Genomic DNA, 17,651 nt, shown 5'->3' with positions numbered 1-17,651 from the left:
CTCCCCTCTCAACCCCAACCTAACATTACTGGTACAACTAAAATGGCAAGCAAAATTGGAGCTATCCAGCCATATAGTTTTGAGCCAGATGCCAGCTCAGGCGAGGAAAACGAAGACATACATGGATCTATTTGTCTGGAAGTTGATGCATTGGAATGGAGTGGAGCAAGGAGCTTGTGGCTGACTGAATATCGTTTGCACGAATTAACTACAGGCCGTCTTAAACAGCTTTTTTTTGTCTGCTCCAGATTCACCCCAATTTGAATAAAAAAATTTACTCAGAAACAGATTTTGAATCTAAATATTCTTTATTCGTGTCCTTTATAATAAAAATAATGCTACAAGAAGATGTAAAAACACAATATTCTTTAGAGGGGAGCAGCATTTAAAGCTGAGTCAGCAGATTCCAGGGAAAGAGCCTGAATGGCCTCAGAGGGCCGCTAGAGCGGTCGCACATGGGTGCTGCATGCCATCAGGAGGTGGCCTGACACTTGGTAATCAATAAGGCACAATCAATTTCTTCAATAGAGAAAACAATTCACCGTGTAAAAATCCAAAATTATACACAAAACTAAACCCAAAAAAAAGTGTATTATTCTGCATAAAAGAAGAAAAGAAGTGATAACCCCCTACTTCCAACCTCAAACGAAGTAAATCCCCAACAGAGGGAGCAATAACATAACATTTTACCATGGTGGAACCACCTTGATAACAACCCCTAAATCTGTTGTTGACCCATAAGCAACCTTTGCTTCATCTCAGCCCCCTTGGATCAAGCCAGACAGTAACACAAGGACTGCTGCCGCACAATGGCAGTTTAAGAGCTGCAAAAATCTGTTCCTGAAGAACCTTTTTTCATGTATTTACATATGTGTTTAAATGTACAACAGTAGTTCTAAATTCTGATATTAAAAAAAGGATAAAACATGTTTGATAGGAGGGTTGGGCAGTAGCGGCTCAGGCAGTTGAGCAGATCGTTCCAATGAACGCAGGTGCCCTTGGGCAAGACACTTCCCCCTCCCTGCCTCCAGTGTGGCTCCACTGGTGTGTGAATGCGTAAGAATGTCCCGGTGATGGTCAGAGGGGCCGTAGGCGTGGCAGCCACGCCTCTGTCAGTCTGCCCCAGGGCAGCTGTGGCTACATTAGCAGCTTACCATCACAAGTATGAGTGAGGGGTGAATGAATAACGGATGAAAGAGCTAAGCCTACAACTCAGCTACTGAGGTTGTTTTGACAGGTGAGGTTGACGCGCATCTGTTTGCTCCAGTCATTAAATGTCCACTCCCATTTTGTATGGCGATATTGACATTTATTTGCTGTCGTTTTACATACATACTTGCGTGTGACATTGACCAGCCTGCGTTCTTACGCTCGTGCGGTACTGCGGTCAAAACTCTTTGCCCTTCCGGGCCAAAACACCTGACAAACACTGTGACGTCTTCCCTTACATACAGAATCTGCCTACTGGCAGTAAGGTGAACTACAATCACATTCATGGCTCCTACAATGGACACAATGTAAGATCTTTGAGAGTCTGGAAAAGCGCAGATAAATCAAATCCATTATTATTATTTTTATTATGAGGAGATCCAGAAACACAATGGTGCATATTCTGCAAATGAGGAGAAATATGTACACCTATGACCCTATAATTAAGAGGAAAAAAAGGCTTGAATGCAGAAAGTATTGAGCAATAAAATAGACAAAAAGGGTTTCAGTTCATAAACCATTTAATTGACATAAATATTTATTAGGAATCTTTGCAGTAGACATGATTAGACTGCATTTCAGATGTAAATAGCTCCTGACAATAATGAGACTTACAAGAAATATAATTTGTCACATGTAAAAATTTGCATTATTTAGGATACAATACGTACAAAAAATTCTTTTTTTAAGGAAAGAGGAAAAGTTTTGCAATTTAAACACTGTAGAAAAGTGCTGCTTTGTAAAAGGTTTAGTGACAGATGAGCACAAAGTATTGTTGAAACACAAAATAAAAGTTTTATTCTTGCTTTTAGGCAAACTTTTCAGTTCCAGAAAAGTTAAACATCTACCCGTTTCATGCACCTTTCTTCTTCCAAAATAAACTGGGATTTCAAGGACTTCAAGTCTGTTTAGTTAAAGTGTTTAAAGTGTTTTATTTTGCACCTCAAAGTTGAAACATGTGCAGCTCTCAAAAGGCATTTTGGCCAAACATTGCAGCATAATTTCACACATCACAAAGGATATATGCACACAAATCAGGGCCTTTTTTTGGAGGGGGGCAGGTAAAGTAATATATTTTTTAAAAGACAACAAAATGAGTGTAAATATTTAATCCATCCAATAGGTGAGAAATGTGATGTTGAAGCTCTGAGAAAAGGAGGATTAATGTTATCATCCAAAGTATTTAACATATCTGAACACTATTTATTTAGACTTATGGTTATACCGGAATGAATCTAATTGTTTTGGTGTCACCCTTGAACAAAGCAGAACTAAAAGATGACCAAAAACAAACAAACAAACAAACAAACTTTGCTTAATAAGGATAAGAGCACACTTCTTCTTCTGGGATAACACAAAGCACAACTAACAGAAGAATACAGTTTGATTTTGTCTGCAGAGAAAAATCACACACTTTTCAGAAAAGCTTTTAAAGTGTCAAAGATCGATCATAAATAGCAAATCAATAAATACATCTAACAGAAATTAATTTGGAATTACTGCTTTTTGCACAGTGCCCACGGGAAAAGGTTTCAACAAAATAATGCAACTTCATCTCATGTTTGCTTGATATTGATAGAAACTGCACGTTTACTCAAAGTCTCCACCTGTTACAAAAGGTCGGTGAGGACACTTCAAATCTTAGAGACCTAACAAGAGAGACCTACTATGTATATGAAAAGTCTTCAAAGCTGACATGAATCTGACAGGGAGGTCTAAACTAATAACCACAAGCATGGCAATCGCCACCCAACCACTGAAATGCTGCTATACCTGCTGCTACTTTCTTCGGCACGTTGCATCGGCGTTTCAAGTCAAGCGGTCTGACTCAGCCACTTTTGTAGCTGCTGTCGCCGGTGCGCTTCACGCGAGCAGTGATCATCTCCTTCGACACACTCTTGCAGTCTGTGGCCAAACCCAAGAAACACATGAGGTCTATGAAGGCAGTGGTGAGGTTGAGCTTGCAGCCGAACTCGCTTGTGGCGTAGTCAAAGGGAAACGTGTGATGGTAGTTGTGAAAGCCTTCGCCTGGAAAACAGGATAAAAGATTTTTAAAATGCTTTTTTCCTTCACATAAATAACGTTTGAATACAGCTGAGACAAAGTTAATGAAATAAAAAACTAAATGCTTTGAACTGATCTCAGGAATGTTGCAAACTCATGCTGGTAACATGTGACTAACAACATGATTTAATAAAGTGGCTAACTGTCTTGGACGAAAAAGAGAAAAAGATCCAAAAAGGCTGACCATCGAATAATTCAATTCACATGGTACCATAATCTAATTTACAAATATCTGACCCCATTTGGAACATCACTGCTTCCATTTTTGACTTAGTTCAAAAGCTTTCCACTGTCCTCTGTACAATGGGACTGGATTCGCCTTTGAGGACAGCAATAAATCTGGCAGGTAAAAAAAATGTTGATTTGATTGATTCTATTCCAGTTAATTAATTCATTTCAAACCAGTTCAAATATACATTTAATTTTTGACTAAATAACACTTAAATGATCCCATTGAAGTAAACTGCAGAACTCAGGTTGGACTGATCTGTCAGCAGTGCCAGCTGCAATGATAATGTTCAAAACAATATTACCCTGAACAATAATCTAATTCAAAGTTGGCTGCTTGCGGCCCTGTAACCCATTTTCCCTTCACTGCTGTGTAAATTATGACAACAGAAGTGCATGTTTGCCCAGAGAGCATTTGTCACTCTGAAACAGCTGTTAATCCACAGATTCTACAATCCGTATCCGATCAATAAGTTCACACCAATGCAGCACAGTTGCAACGCTCCACTATCTGTTATACACAACAATGTCGGCGTAAAGACCCACTCCAATAAAAACCGTGTTTTAACATGTTTTTGTGGCATTTTTGGGATGACAGAGGACATATAAATATTAAATTAAGATTAAAACTGCATTTCTGAGAATTTTTCTTTAATCAAATCATTGGGAAACAAGAGCAGACAAAATTCTCCCCCATTCTGATGCACCCACTTATAGACAAATGGATCCATGTGCGTCTGTGATGTCCTCGTCTGAGACGGAGTCCGGCTCTAAACTGAATAGCTCTAACATTGTTCTCCATTTTTGTTAGACCATGTCATGTAAGGTTGGGGTTGTGAGTGGCTTTAAGATAGCGGGAGCGTCTAAACAGATGGATGACGGGAAATGGGGGCAGACCTACTCCACACTCTGCAGAAACTATGTCCTAGAAAACAAACGGCAAAGGATTTTTATGATTTTTGCTAAAAATAACATAATCATAATTAATTGGGATGCTTTGGAAATAGATCAAAGGATGATCAGAGTGGGACTTTAACTATGGAATCATTAAATTTGCTTATGCACTACATTAATTTCACAAATGCAGCACCATACGCACAAAGTTCAGCTGTGCAGCTGCATTCTATATATTTCCCATAGCGGGAGGCTTTTTTTTTTTTTACTGGAATAAGTCATTTCCTTTTTTTGGCTATGGTGAAAGCCTAACACTGAACACACATGTACCTTTTCTGAAAATTCAATCGATAGTGACTTTTTGAGAAAAAGAAATAAAAGAAACATTTGTTTTAAATGTACAATCTGGGAATACAAATCCACCGGTTTGATTGGAAATTCTAAATTTTTAGGCTACATAAGCACCCAAATTATGAAGCCAAATTATTGTGGGCGAAATTAAAGAAAAACTTAACAAAGACAACTTTTAAGTGCCTTAACCACAATTCAACTGTCAGAAAACTCCCATTGCTGCCTGTGAGGTCTTGGTCAGACTAATCCTACACTTGTGTTATTCATTTTCCAAGAACCAGACTCTAATATACTCTCTAGGATTTTTTTTTTAAAAGGCAATACAGACAACTGACATCAAGTTCAGTGACTAGAAAGACGCAGTTCATATCAATCAAGGAAACGTGCAGTCTGCTTAAATTGAACAACCTGTTGTATTCAGAATCAGTGCAACGTTCCCAACAGTGAAGCCAGACATTGCAAATGCATGGAAAAATGCATTGCTGGAAAAAAATGAGGAGATTTGAAAACAATTGGGAACTTTCTTATTAGAAATGCCGACCAACTGTACATTTAAACTGTCACAGCGAGGACAAAACAAACATTAGCCACTGGATTAGAGAACTGTCCACCCCACACCTGCCACATTAGACCCAACAGTACACGAGTTATACAACAGATGCGTTAAGTTCATTTAAATGCTTTCCGAAACAGAAAAATGATCATTTGTCAAGCATTAGGACTAAAAGTGAATGTCAAACATGGATCCTTACCAATAGCACTGAGAGCAACAAAGATGTTTTCCCTGGGGTTAATGGTCTTGTCGTACGGCCGGTTGCCCCACATGTGTGCTGCGCTGTTGACCAGCCAGGTGGCGTTGAGAACCAAGGCGTACCTCAGGAGCCCAGGGACAAAGTACCCCACAACCAAGGATTCTCCCCAGAAATACCAAGGCACCAACATGGGAACGAGGAAGCAAAGCAAGACCACAGAGAGCTTGTAGTGCCTGAAAGAGACAAACTGCATCTTACACAGAGCCCCCTTTTATAGAGCTGCGTAAAACAAAATTGATATGACCATAGTCTCAATGATAACAAAGAACAGCTATAACCTGACTTTTACTCATTTCTAAATGTATAAAGTGAATTACAAAGGAGTTGAGAGCTCAAAGTGCCATTTATCCAAACCCTGTGGAAGGCTGCCATCTTGTTTCAATACTGTGTAGGAATTGTTTTAAAAAGCACTGTGTGGTGGCAAAGTCAAGGCTATTTTAAGCCTGATAGTCGTTATCTAGCAAGATGGCATGTAAACAATATGATAAGACATGAAACTAAAAGTCTTAGGAAAACTCTTTTTTTTTTCTTCTAGCAGCAGTTTGCAAATAAACTCCGATTTGAAACATTGGGACATTCATTTCTAAGATATATCCAGCCTTGTCTTCTAATAAATACAATAAAACGGATTAAACGAATGACATTCTCTTACTGTCTCTGGAACATCACCACGCTGTCTGCCTTCAGGTCTGAAAGCTCCAGTTTCTTTCCCTTCTCGATGACATCAGGATGCTTCCGGACCAGGAGCCACCCAATGTGGGAGAAGAAGAACCCCCGCGTGGCATTATGGGGGTCTGCATCGGTTTCAGAGTACTTATGATGGACACGGTGGTCCCTCGCCCACTCAAAAATGTCATTCTGAATGGATGAAAAGAATCCCACGAGCATCAATAAATATGCAGAAGACAGAGAAACATGTGGTAAAACCAGATGTGTAAAAATACATGTAAAACTGTAACAATGACAAATATTTTGCAATAAATTATTTAATATTTTTAGCCGAGTTATAAAAAATACTATGAGCATAAATAACAACGTTTTTCCAATTTATTTTCTTAGCATTGCTTTATCACAAACTGTGATAAATTAACTCAGCAGGTGTAACTCAACCAGGTTACAGCTGCATTTTTTGTCCTTTTACCTGAAACGCCATGGAGTTGGAAAGAGCCAGGAAGACTCTGAGGGGAAAAGAAGCCTTGTAGGTTTTATGGCTCCATAATCTGTGAGCACCAGCGGTCACACCTAGAGCACTGAGGAAATAGCACACACCACCTGGAAGCAAGGTAAGTAGAAGAGTGAGGCACCTTCTAGAAAACTTTCCTTCCCATATTTACACCCCACAGGGACACAGAGTTCTGTTTATAATACTTTGATGTTTTTGTTCCGAGGCGAGCCGTCTGTGCACCAAGCTGGGACAGTGGGGGAACGACAAACCAGGCCCCCACACCTCTGTTGTTCTAGACTGCTGAATGTCTTTCTATGTGAAGGCCAGACTGTCCACGATCTGAGACCCAGAAACTTCTGACTGGCAAAGAGCATTCTCTTGTGGTGCCATGCAGCACACAATGGGGTGTCTATGGACGTGGCGATTGTGCTTTGTTTCCACAGTGGAATATTATGCAACTCAACATTGCAGAGAGAAGGAAAATGATGCGGTGCCAAAGTCAAGACAAAGTTCAGATTGTTTGGGAATATGGGTCACGCATCAACTGTCTACATAGGTCAGGTGGAAACTTTAATAATTGAACAAACTTTATGACTACTGAAACTTAAGTACTTTTCTATGTGTGGTATAGTTCAATAAGCCCACAATGTCTACAAGTCATGAGTTTTAACTTTTCAACAACAAAAAAATGTAAATTTAAGTCTATAAGACTTAAACATAAAGCAATGACATCATGCTAAAAAGGCCTTGCATAAGAAAAAGGAAAAACACATTTGGCTCCACAGTTACTAAACTTTTACGATAGCATGAGGCAGAGAATTCAAGGTTGGGACAAGAAGATTAACAAAGACAAAATATCAAAGTCTGGTCCAAAGTAATCTTGATCTTTAACAATAAAAGAAAAAAAACTGCAAATCAGACGTTTAAGATCCAAGGTAATCCAACAACTGGAACGGCTTATAGCTCTTCTATCAAGAGGAAATTTCCACACTCTTCCTTGTTGCAACACGCAGATGATAAACCCACAAATATGCATGACTGGATACCATCACTGCGATAATATTATTCCACTACCAAATCCAATGACTGGTTTTAGTAGGAGCGAACGCACCCAAGCCCTTTTTAAGAATCTTAAAATTACCATAAAATATGCTAAACATACATAAATTTTTTAAAAACTAAAAAGTTAGAGATGTTATCTGGCAGACAAGTCTTTGAAAAGTTACAGCCTCACCTTTAAAACATTATTCCACTACTATTTTTAAGAAGAGAAAACGTTAAATAAAGAATCAGTTTGACAGAAGTGACGAGGCTTCAAAAACATCAGAGCATTTAAGGATAACGTCAGGACAAAAATCACGCTCGGTTTTGAATGATTACAATCTGGCTTGTGATATTTTGTCTGGGTCCCTCTGACATGGCCATGAAACCATCACTACAGCTGCTTTAGACGACAACCGGAAAGCTTTTTCTTAGAAGTAGTTGAAAGTTCGAGTGGGTGAAAAGCAGCAGTTGCATAACAAAACTGCATCAAAACTACATTGACTCTGCACGACACTGGAAGTGCACTATTGTGGAAACCTGTTGATGCTTTAGCTGCAGTTTATGAAGACTAATGCCTCTTAGTGAGCAGAATGTCTGGTCATCAACTGGCTTATGCATCAACACCATCATGAATGGAAGAATATGGATGGATAGATGGATGGATGGATGGATGGATGGATGGATGGATGGATGGATGGATGGATGGATGGATGGATGGATGGATGGATGGATGGATGGATGGATGGATGGATGGATGGATGGATGGATGGATGGATGGATGACCATAGTAAATATATAAATATTCTCTGCTCATGCTCACATTCACTTCTTTTTTGTGATATTAACAGAAATTCACAGATCAGTATAAAAATGATGCATATGCATCTCAATTGTTTCACAAAACGTGCAATAACTGGAATCCAAATTCTGCAAAATGGTAACAGTAGAACATTTTACGTTTTTTTAAACAGTGTATATAAAGCAAGTTTAAAATCAGAGTTTCATTGACAATTTATGGAGCTTTTTATGTAAGCAAAAAGGGAACCATGTCCTTAAAAAGCAGCAATGGTATAAACGGCTATTCAACCTTTTGCAAAACATTCAGAAATGTCAGAATCTGTTGAGTTAAACTGGATTCAGCTTGAGAATAAACAGGTTTGGGCTTAATGTGATAATGAAGATGTCGGACGGTTACAAACTAAGTGAAAAAAGAATCAAACTAGAAGCTTGGGACCCAACTAAATTTGCATTATTTTGATGATGATAACACACATGTGCAAGTAACACATAACGTGGCAATATAGAGCGTGCAGTTTAAAAAAAAAAAAGCAAAATTACTGGAATCACTAGATACTTAGTAGAATATTTTAAATGAATTTTTCATGGAGAACTGATTACATTAGGAAATTCTTGGATGGCATCATATTAGGATACCACATTACACATAATCTCAAAATCTAAGCCTATTCCTAAACAAAATCTGCTCAATTGTCAGTCTATATTTAAATATAACAGCAATGACTAACTAAAATACCTTAATTTTGTTCCCTTTATATAAGCTCTGCTTGCTTTGCTCAGGCTGATCTGCCTTGTGTCAGTCAATTAGCACACTAAACATGCATGTCTGCATCCTATCAGAGCATTAAACCCTTTTTTACATTATAGCAAGCAGTTTAAATATCCCGAAAATGTTTACTGCATATTTTTTTAGCTGTGTAAGGAAATCAGAAAGTGTTTTTATTTCTCCTTTCTCACACATTTTACAGATCTCTTGTCCAGTTCATCTGAGGTGCTCGGCTCCAGCTGCTGCCATTAAAGGCAACACAACTACCTATTAAGTTCAGAGGTGTTGTTCATTTGGCACAGTGATGATTTTAAAGGATTTTTCTGTTTGCTCCATTTGTTTTGACTAAGAGCACTAAAATGCAACTTTGTAAAAATCTTTGGCAAACTTGAACATGTGATCAAATATTTAAATTGGAAGTAATATTGACAAAATGCATTTATAGCAAGACATTTTAATCACACCAGTCAATTAAAAGCAATAAGCATAAAAGTCATTGTCAGAAAAATAATATACTATTTAAAAAATAAATAGTTTGTTTTTAAATTCAACTCTTTGCCTAACTTGTGCAATAAAATAGTCACTCATTGAAAATAAACTTACCTTAAATGAGGTAAAACGCATCATAAACCGTTTAAAAACAGAGATTGCACAATGAAAATTAGGCCAGAGTGACTCATTCTCCATGATACCTGCAGGCATGTCCCCACAGTTAGCAATGATTGCTCAGCATCAGCACATTTCATGTTTTATTACATAAACACAGTGTTTTCCAAACAATAATACTTACTCCATGCAAGTGTTAAAGGCGATGCGGAAGGGACGAGAACCAGTCCATAAAGTGCACCAAGATGCAAAAGACACATCAGGATGATGTTTCTCCACACAAACACCATAGGCGGCTTCCCCTTTTTCTGTATATACGTGCTGTCAAAAACATCATCCGCAGTCGAGGATTCGGCCATGGCATCTCCGTTTTGTTGTTTACCGGCGTGCTGATCCGTGGTCTGTGCTTCGGTCATATTTCTGTATGAGCAGCGGTGCAGGGGGGAAAAAAGAGTTGTTGTTTAGTTTGATGCGCGCAGCCTGATGCAGTGACGCAGGAAGGTACGGTGGCTGCCAGCGGTCATGCCCGCTCCAGCAGCGCCCACAGCGGATATAGGCAGCTGGCATGACACTCTTTTCGAGGCGTATTCCAAAGGGCGGACGCAGCCTATCGTTGTGCTCCTATGACATGTTTTCATTAAGGAATGTCTCATCATTCGTTGAGCTGAATAAAAAACATTCTCCAGCTGTCCATTTGCGATGACACGCCGTTGCTGTTAGCAACTCAGTCTCCCCATTCCTACAACACTTGTTGTGTCTGCAGTCGCAGCAGTACAACAACTTATATAATTTTTATTTCTTCCAAATTTTAACATTTCATTTACTTAAACAACATTACGCTACTGGATTTTTGGCTTTCACTAGACAGATAGATCATGCTTGTAGTAGGTCTTACCCTTTGCAAAAAGTAGTCTATTTAGGTGTACTACAACCTAGTCTATACTAAAAGTGAGGCAGTGAGCTTGAAGTTTACTTGTCTTATACTATCTATATATTGTAAACTTAAAATGTTCCAATTTAGTCTGAAGACATGTTTAGTTAGCCCTTTTGCCATAGTACATATACATGGTCTGCAGTATACTTAGTCTTTCCTAAAAGTGGGGCAGTATACTTATGTTTACTTTTAGTATACTTTCTATATATTGTAAACTTAAAATGTTCCAATTTAATCTGAAGAAGTATTCAGTTAGTATGTTGTTAACCTTTTGGTTTATCCCTTCAGGGGTCACCACAGTGAATCACTGATTTGCATAGGCAGTATTGCCAGAGGTTTGTTTTTTTTATCTGAGGTGGGGACTGGCACAAGGGAACCCAGACTTGGGCCCTTGTGGCTACATAGTTGGGCAATAGTGGAAAAGGTTTTGCCCAAGGAACCCCACTGGATGAGGCTCATGGCTCAGCATTTAATTTGCCAGTTTTAAATTTAACCAACTAAGCTATCCAGCCGCAATAAGTAATACAGTTACATGTAAATGGTCTGCAGTATACTCATACTTCTACGCACGTATACTTGATAAAATAAATTTCAAGTGCACTACTTTTTGGTAAGGAGTAAGCCTTAGAAAAAAGCTGTCTATTAAGGTGTACTACAGTTACAGCTAGCCATCAGTTCCTTTTAGGTCCTTTTTTTGAACACATTTTTCTCTACAGCACAATTCACACAGATGTTTAAGACATGAGAAACAGAAAATCACTTAAAGCACATTCAAATTTATGGCTAAAAAATAAATGCAAAATAAGAAGTGAAGATGAAACACTTTTAGTAAGTTTGGTTTAAAGAATAGTTTTGAACCTGCATTTGTAGATTGTCAGAGAACCTTGCCTAACATCACCAGGACACAGTTCCAGATCTCTGCACAAAGCTAAAACACTGCCCTCTGTGACTCAGAGCACCAGCAGCAGGCCTGTCCCAGAGCTTCTCGGAGTCTGAGGTAGTTTACATGGGAGCAATACATCAGAGATGTATTTAGAAGCCAAAGGATGAAGAGACTTGTACACAAGTAAAGTTGCCTTAAAGAATATTCTCAGGAGGTCAGTTCAACTACCTAAAGATAGGGCAGATATGATAGTACTTTCTGGTTTTAGTTGCAAAGTTCTGGATGTTTAGTGCGACCAGTAAGCAGATGTTACATCAGTCGAAGCTGCTGGAGATGAACGCATAAAAAAGTCCCTCAGAATCTGGTTTACAGCATACCTTTGATCCTTGCAATGATGTGGAATTGCTGATGACACTATAAATTGTTTGACTTTTATAGTTCAACTTTGGGTCTGTGATTACGCCTAGATTTCTAATCTGACCTGGAAGTTTTAAAGAGTCCTCAGATGTGTGTCTAATATAACAAAAATGAATAACTAATATAAAAGTTGTTTTGCAGCACCATACTGTCTAACTTGAGTAGATTTATCCTGAGGAAGCGCTTGTAAGTCAGCTATTTTCATTTTAAAATGTGGAAGTATTTGTACCATTTTGTTATAGAAAGGCAAGATAATAAAACATTTTAAAACTAATTTTAGATAGATGCTTAAGGCTAATTATTGGCAAATGCAAATGTAAAGATTTTGTCCACATGTTTCAGCTTTGACAACCATTATCAACACATCACTATTGTTGGAATGTGAAGAGATTTTAAAATCTCAGAAAATAACCCTTGCTGTATATTTTTAAATAATAATAATACATTTATTTTACTAGGCGCCTTTTTTAGAACTCAAGGTCGCCAAACAGGGATAATAGCACGCATTTAAAAGATGTTAAGTGAAAAGTTTAAATAGACAGATGTGCTGCAGTCAGGAAGATGGTAGTGTGAGAAGAGGAGTTTTGAGGCTGGAGATGCCCTGCTCCCTATGGTGACAAGATGACAAGGAGGCCAGTGGGGATATCAAATCGAGGGGAAGACAAAGACCTGAGGGAGTGGCGACTTGAAGGAGGTCCGAGAGATATATGGGAGCGAGGTCATGAATGGCTTTGTAGGTTAGAAGGAGGATTTTATAGGTGATCCGTAATTGGTAGCCAGTCAAGCTGCTTGAGCACGTTTGTAATGTGATGGAAGGAGGGGCACTGAGTGACGATGTAGGCGGCAAAGTTTGAACCAGTTGAAGTTTGCCTAGAGTTTTTTGTGGGAGTCCGAACAGAAGTGAGTTACAATAATCCAGGTGAGATGTGACGAGGCTGTGAACCAGTACAGCAGTGGAGTGAGGGCTGAGGGAAGGCCGAAGACGGCGGATGATCCGGAGGTGGAGCAGTCCCAGGGACGTTGTTAACAAGAGGTGAGGGAAAGAGTGCTGTCCAAGATAAAACCCAGGCTCTTAGCTAATGGGGGGGGGGGGGTGAGGGAGTTGTCAAAAAGGATGGCAAAATTATTAATTTTGCTAAGAGTGGACTTGGTGCCTTCAAGTAGAAGTTCTGTTTTATTCCTGTGTAGTTTGAGGAAATTAGAAGTGAAACAAGATTTTGTTGAAAGAAGGCAACCGGTAAGATAGGCAGGTTTGAGGGTAGAGCGTGGTTTGGAGGAAATGTATAGCTGGGTGTCATCTACATAGCAGTGAAAATGTATTGATGTTGATGAAAGATATGGCCAAGCAGAAGAAGGTAGAAGATAAACAGTAGGGGTCTCAGGACAGAGTCCTGGGGCACACCTATGGTTATGGCAACTGTAAGGGAAGTAAATTACTTTAGTTGAATAGTCTGAGTATGGCCAGAAGGATAGGAACGAAACCAGTTGAGAGGAGTGTCTGTGAGGCTGATGGTTGAGAGTCTGTCCAGGAGGATGGGGTGAGAAATGGTGTCCAAGGCTGAGCTCAGATCCAGCAGGAGGAAGGAGAGTGAGCCAGAGTCATCTGCCAGGAGGAGGTCATTGGTGACTTTGAGGAGAGCCGTTTTCAGTACTGTGAAGTGGGCGGAAGCCAGACTGAAAGTTTCCATTTAGATTATTGCTGGAAAGATGTGAATAAACTTGAGCGGCAACAACTTTCGAGAGGATTTTGGAAATTAAGTAAATTTCTGAGATCAGTGGGATCGGAACCAGGTTTTTTTTTTAGACTAGGGGTGACAGATGCAGCTTTAAGGGCAGGGGGGACTGTTCCAGTCTGGAGGGAAGCCTGGATGATGTTGGTGATAAGAGAGGAGAGTGAAGGGAGAGTAGTCTTGACAAGGGGGTAGGAAATGGGTCCAGTTGGCATGTTGTGGTTTTAGATTGTTTGGATGAGTTTGGAGATTTGACTAAATGATGGTAAAGATCAAATACTTAAAGTGAACAGTGTGGAAGTGTTGGAACTAAGGGGGGTGGGTTAGAACCAGGGATAGTTATGAGCTGCTGGTGGATGAGCTCTATTTTGGAAGTGAAAAAGGTTGTGAGGGTGTTGCAAAAATCTGAGGTGAAGTGAATTTGGAGGTTCTTTTATCTTAGAGAGTATAGAGAAGAGGACCTTGGAGTTTCCTTCACTTGAGTTCATTAAGCTGGAGAAATACGTAGATTTGGTATTGGAAATTGAGTTCCCATGTGACACAGAGTGTCTTTTATTTAAAAGGGAAGTCATGTGAACCTCTGCCAAAAGTTAGAAACTATTTACTGTTTTGACAAAAGGCTTTTTTTCTATTTATTTATGCCAAAAAACAATGGTTGATTTATCACAGTAGTAAAATAATAAAAATACAATACAGTCTTATTTTCTAAAGTAATACTAAATAAAGTAATACCTTGTGGCTCCTGCTGGGTTTTAGTAAGTAATAAATCGACCCGAATGGCCTTTGTAGTGTTGAAGATTGCAGACCCCTGTGCAAGACAAAAGAAGATACATTTGTAGTTTCAATCAAATAAATAGCTTAGTTCAAATGTCTTTAAAAAATGCTGAGAAGACCATCACGGAAAGCCTTATCATTGAAAAGACTAGAAAAACAGAAATTTGTTTTTCATTAGAGATAGAGAGATGAAGATATTCTTTATGGATCCCACGTTGGGGAAATTCAATTGCTACAGGAGTTCAGTGCAAAATAGGGGGAAAAAAAGAAGAAAACAACAGGAATGTGCAAAAAGAATGAAAGGGTGTTTAAAAATGTACAAAAATGCAAAAGTAATGACATTTAACAACAAGAAGAATATACACCTATATACACTTAACATAAAATATGTTATACGTAAAATAAAATAGAGTGAAAGACAGAATATTCGGATGGGCCATGGATGCATGATAACTGGTTTGTACATGCATATTTAAACTGTGGCATTGTACAATCTAACAGCTGTGTTGGTATGAATGACCTGTGGAACCATTCCTTCTGACATGGATGGGGTAACAGTCTGCAACTGAAGGAGCTGCCCAGCGCCTCCACTGTCTGATGAAGTGGGTGAGAGGTGTTGACCATGATGGATGTTAGCTTGGCCAACATCCTCCTTTCACCCACTTCCTCCACAGAGTCCAGTGGACAGCCCAGGACAGAACTGGCCCTCCTGACCAGCTTGTTGAGTCTCTTTCTGTCCCAGTCTGTGCTGCCTGCTCCCCAACAGACCAAGGCGTAGTGGATAGCAGAGGCTACTAGAGAGTCATAAAATGTCCTTAAGAGAGGCCTACACACTCCAAAGGACCTCAGTCTCCTCAGAAGGTTGAGGCGACTTTGGCCCTTCTTATACAGGGCATCGGTATGGTATATTAGTCAATCCAATATCTTTTAGCATGTAGAAATTTTACATTTAACATCAGTTTTCTTCTTCCTCTTTTTTTTTTCCTATCTCCACTTTTTATTTTTACATTTCAGATAATGAATTGTGTGATAACTTGAGTAGTTTATTTCACCAAATTACCTTTATAACCCTAATAAAGTACCGTAATTAAATAGGTAACAACTTTTTACATAATACAAAAGGTATTTATTATCACATTTCTGTATTATTTATAATCACAAAATACTAAACTACCTTTACTTGAGAACAATTTTTTATTTTTTTAATACTTATTTTTAATAGCATGTAATTCAGGGACCTTTACATCTAGACATTGAAAATGACCATTATTGTTACTAAAATAATATTTTAAATGATAACTTTGGAAATATTTTTTTCATACCCTACTTTAGTGAAAAAAACAAAAAGTGCATTTTAAACTTTAAAAAAATATGTTACCCCAAAAAATGAAAAGGTGACCATATTTCAAAAGATTGTTCTCAACAGCTTGCTGGATAAGATAATACAGTTGAGTTCATAATTTTTGTACAATAAGGATAAAAAAATGAACTCTACATTTTTTTAAGTCACATTTTTTCACAAATAAACATAAAGGCACCAAAAGTAAAGCACTATCTTGACCAGCATTTTTACCAACAGCTTTAAAAATAATAATAATAATAATAATAATCTCTTGAGATCTTCATCTTTTACACTCACCTCTGGTGCCACGGGCTGCTTGAGACAACAGATGTTGCCAGGACGTTGATCTCCCGTTGTCTGCCACGAAAGCTTAGCTTCTTCCAAAACAAATAGATGCCACCAAACTTAAATATCTTGCTGACTGTTTACTTAACTGCGGTTTGCCCCCACCAGACACATAAAGCACAGTCCAATCTTCAAATCAACATTTATATCTGACTCCTAAAATAGATCAAACATTGCAAAAGGGAGGGAGTCACCTCATCTGACACGCCACACCACAATGACACAGCAGGGGCAAATGAAGGATAGACACCCCCATCTCCAGTTTCACACATCTCAAAGATCAAAGATTTGTCTATTTGTTAATCTCTCTGGATAATAAAAGGTGTTTCATATTCCTGAAAAAAAAGCTTGAAATGAATTTCTGCGCCTTTTTTTCACAACACCTGGCTGGATACTAGGAGAATAAATAAATTACCTCGGGCTGCGTTAAATTATATCCATGTTACCTACAGAAATAAGGACCAAACTAGTTTTTTTTCTTTTTTGCTTGAAAAAAAATACAAATCCCTGTTGTTGTTCACCTTTCGGGATATCCCTTCAGGGGTCCCCACAGTGAATCAGCTTTTCACTGATTCGCACAGGTTGTTTGGTAGAGACCTTTACTCTACATGCCCTTCCGGACACAACTCTATCTTTTATCCAGGCAGAAGGACCCGCACCAGGGGGACCCAGACTTGGGCCCCCTTCAGGCTGTATAGGCAGAACCGCCAAGGGACTTAATCAGAGATGTCCAGACTTTTTGCAACAAGGGCCAAATATGGTGAGGTGGAAATGTGTGAGGCCCAACCAGTCTTTTAACCGTTTTAGTAGCATTACATTCGGTTTGAGAAGGTTGCGTCAGGAAGGGCATCCGGCGTAAAACATTGCGAAATTTACCATGCGACTCGTTCGCTGTGGCGACCCCTGATGGGAGAAGCCGAAAGTGGAAGAAGACATTCAAATTTAAATGAACTATTTGATGAACATGTTACTTTTTATTTCTTCTTTTAGAGCAAATATATCTAAATGTTTTTACCATAATCCCTGTGATATTGTCAAGTTTTCACACCATTCATTCCCAGATAGCTTGTCGTAGAAAGCATGTCACATCTGGTAGTGCCTCTTAATGATGAATGTGAAAATGTGGTTTGACAAACTACAATGAAGAACTATACGAACAGTTTGTACTAAGTGCTGGGGGCCCGCATATGGATTTGATAAAAGGAACCAGCTGGTCGGTGGAAGTTTGAACACTGGCCGCATTTGGCCCACGGGCCGGACTTTGGACATGCCTGGTCTAAATACAATAC

At 38.9% G+C, this 17,651-nt stretch overlaps 1 protein-coding gene across 1 annotated transcript; it reads right to left on the bottom strand.

Annotated features, from left to right (window-relative positions):
• Window positions 1-1,712: 1,712 nt before the first annotated feature.
• LOC105353580 (acyl-CoA desaturase) lies at window positions 1,713-16,413 on the bottom strand. The gene is made up of 7 exons (XM_011484429.2): window positions 16,315-16,413; window positions 14,634-14,709; window positions 10,122-10,357; window positions 6,700-6,830; window positions 6,211-6,416; window positions 5,499-5,731; window positions 1,713-3,237 (listed from the first exon to the last, which is right to left on the bottom strand). The coding sequence occupies exons 3-7, from the start codon at window positions 10,351-10,353 to the stop codon at window positions 3,038-3,040; spliced, it is 1,002 nt and encodes a 333-aa protein (XP_011482731.1). The 5' UTR covers window positions 10,354-10,357; window positions 14,634-14,709; window positions 16,315-16,413; the 3' UTR covers window positions 1,713-3,037.
• Window positions 16,414-17,651: the final 1,238 nt, after the last annotated feature.

The sequence above is a fragment of the Oryzias latipes genome, chromosome 15 (assembly GCF_002234675.1).
Source record: "Oryzias latipes chromosome 15, ASM223467v1".
NCBI classification, from domain to species: Eukaryota; Metazoa; Chordata; class Actinopteri; order Beloniformes; family Adrianichthyidae; genus Oryzias; species Oryzias latipes.
This window is presented reverse-complemented; position numbering and strand designations above follow the sequence as displayed.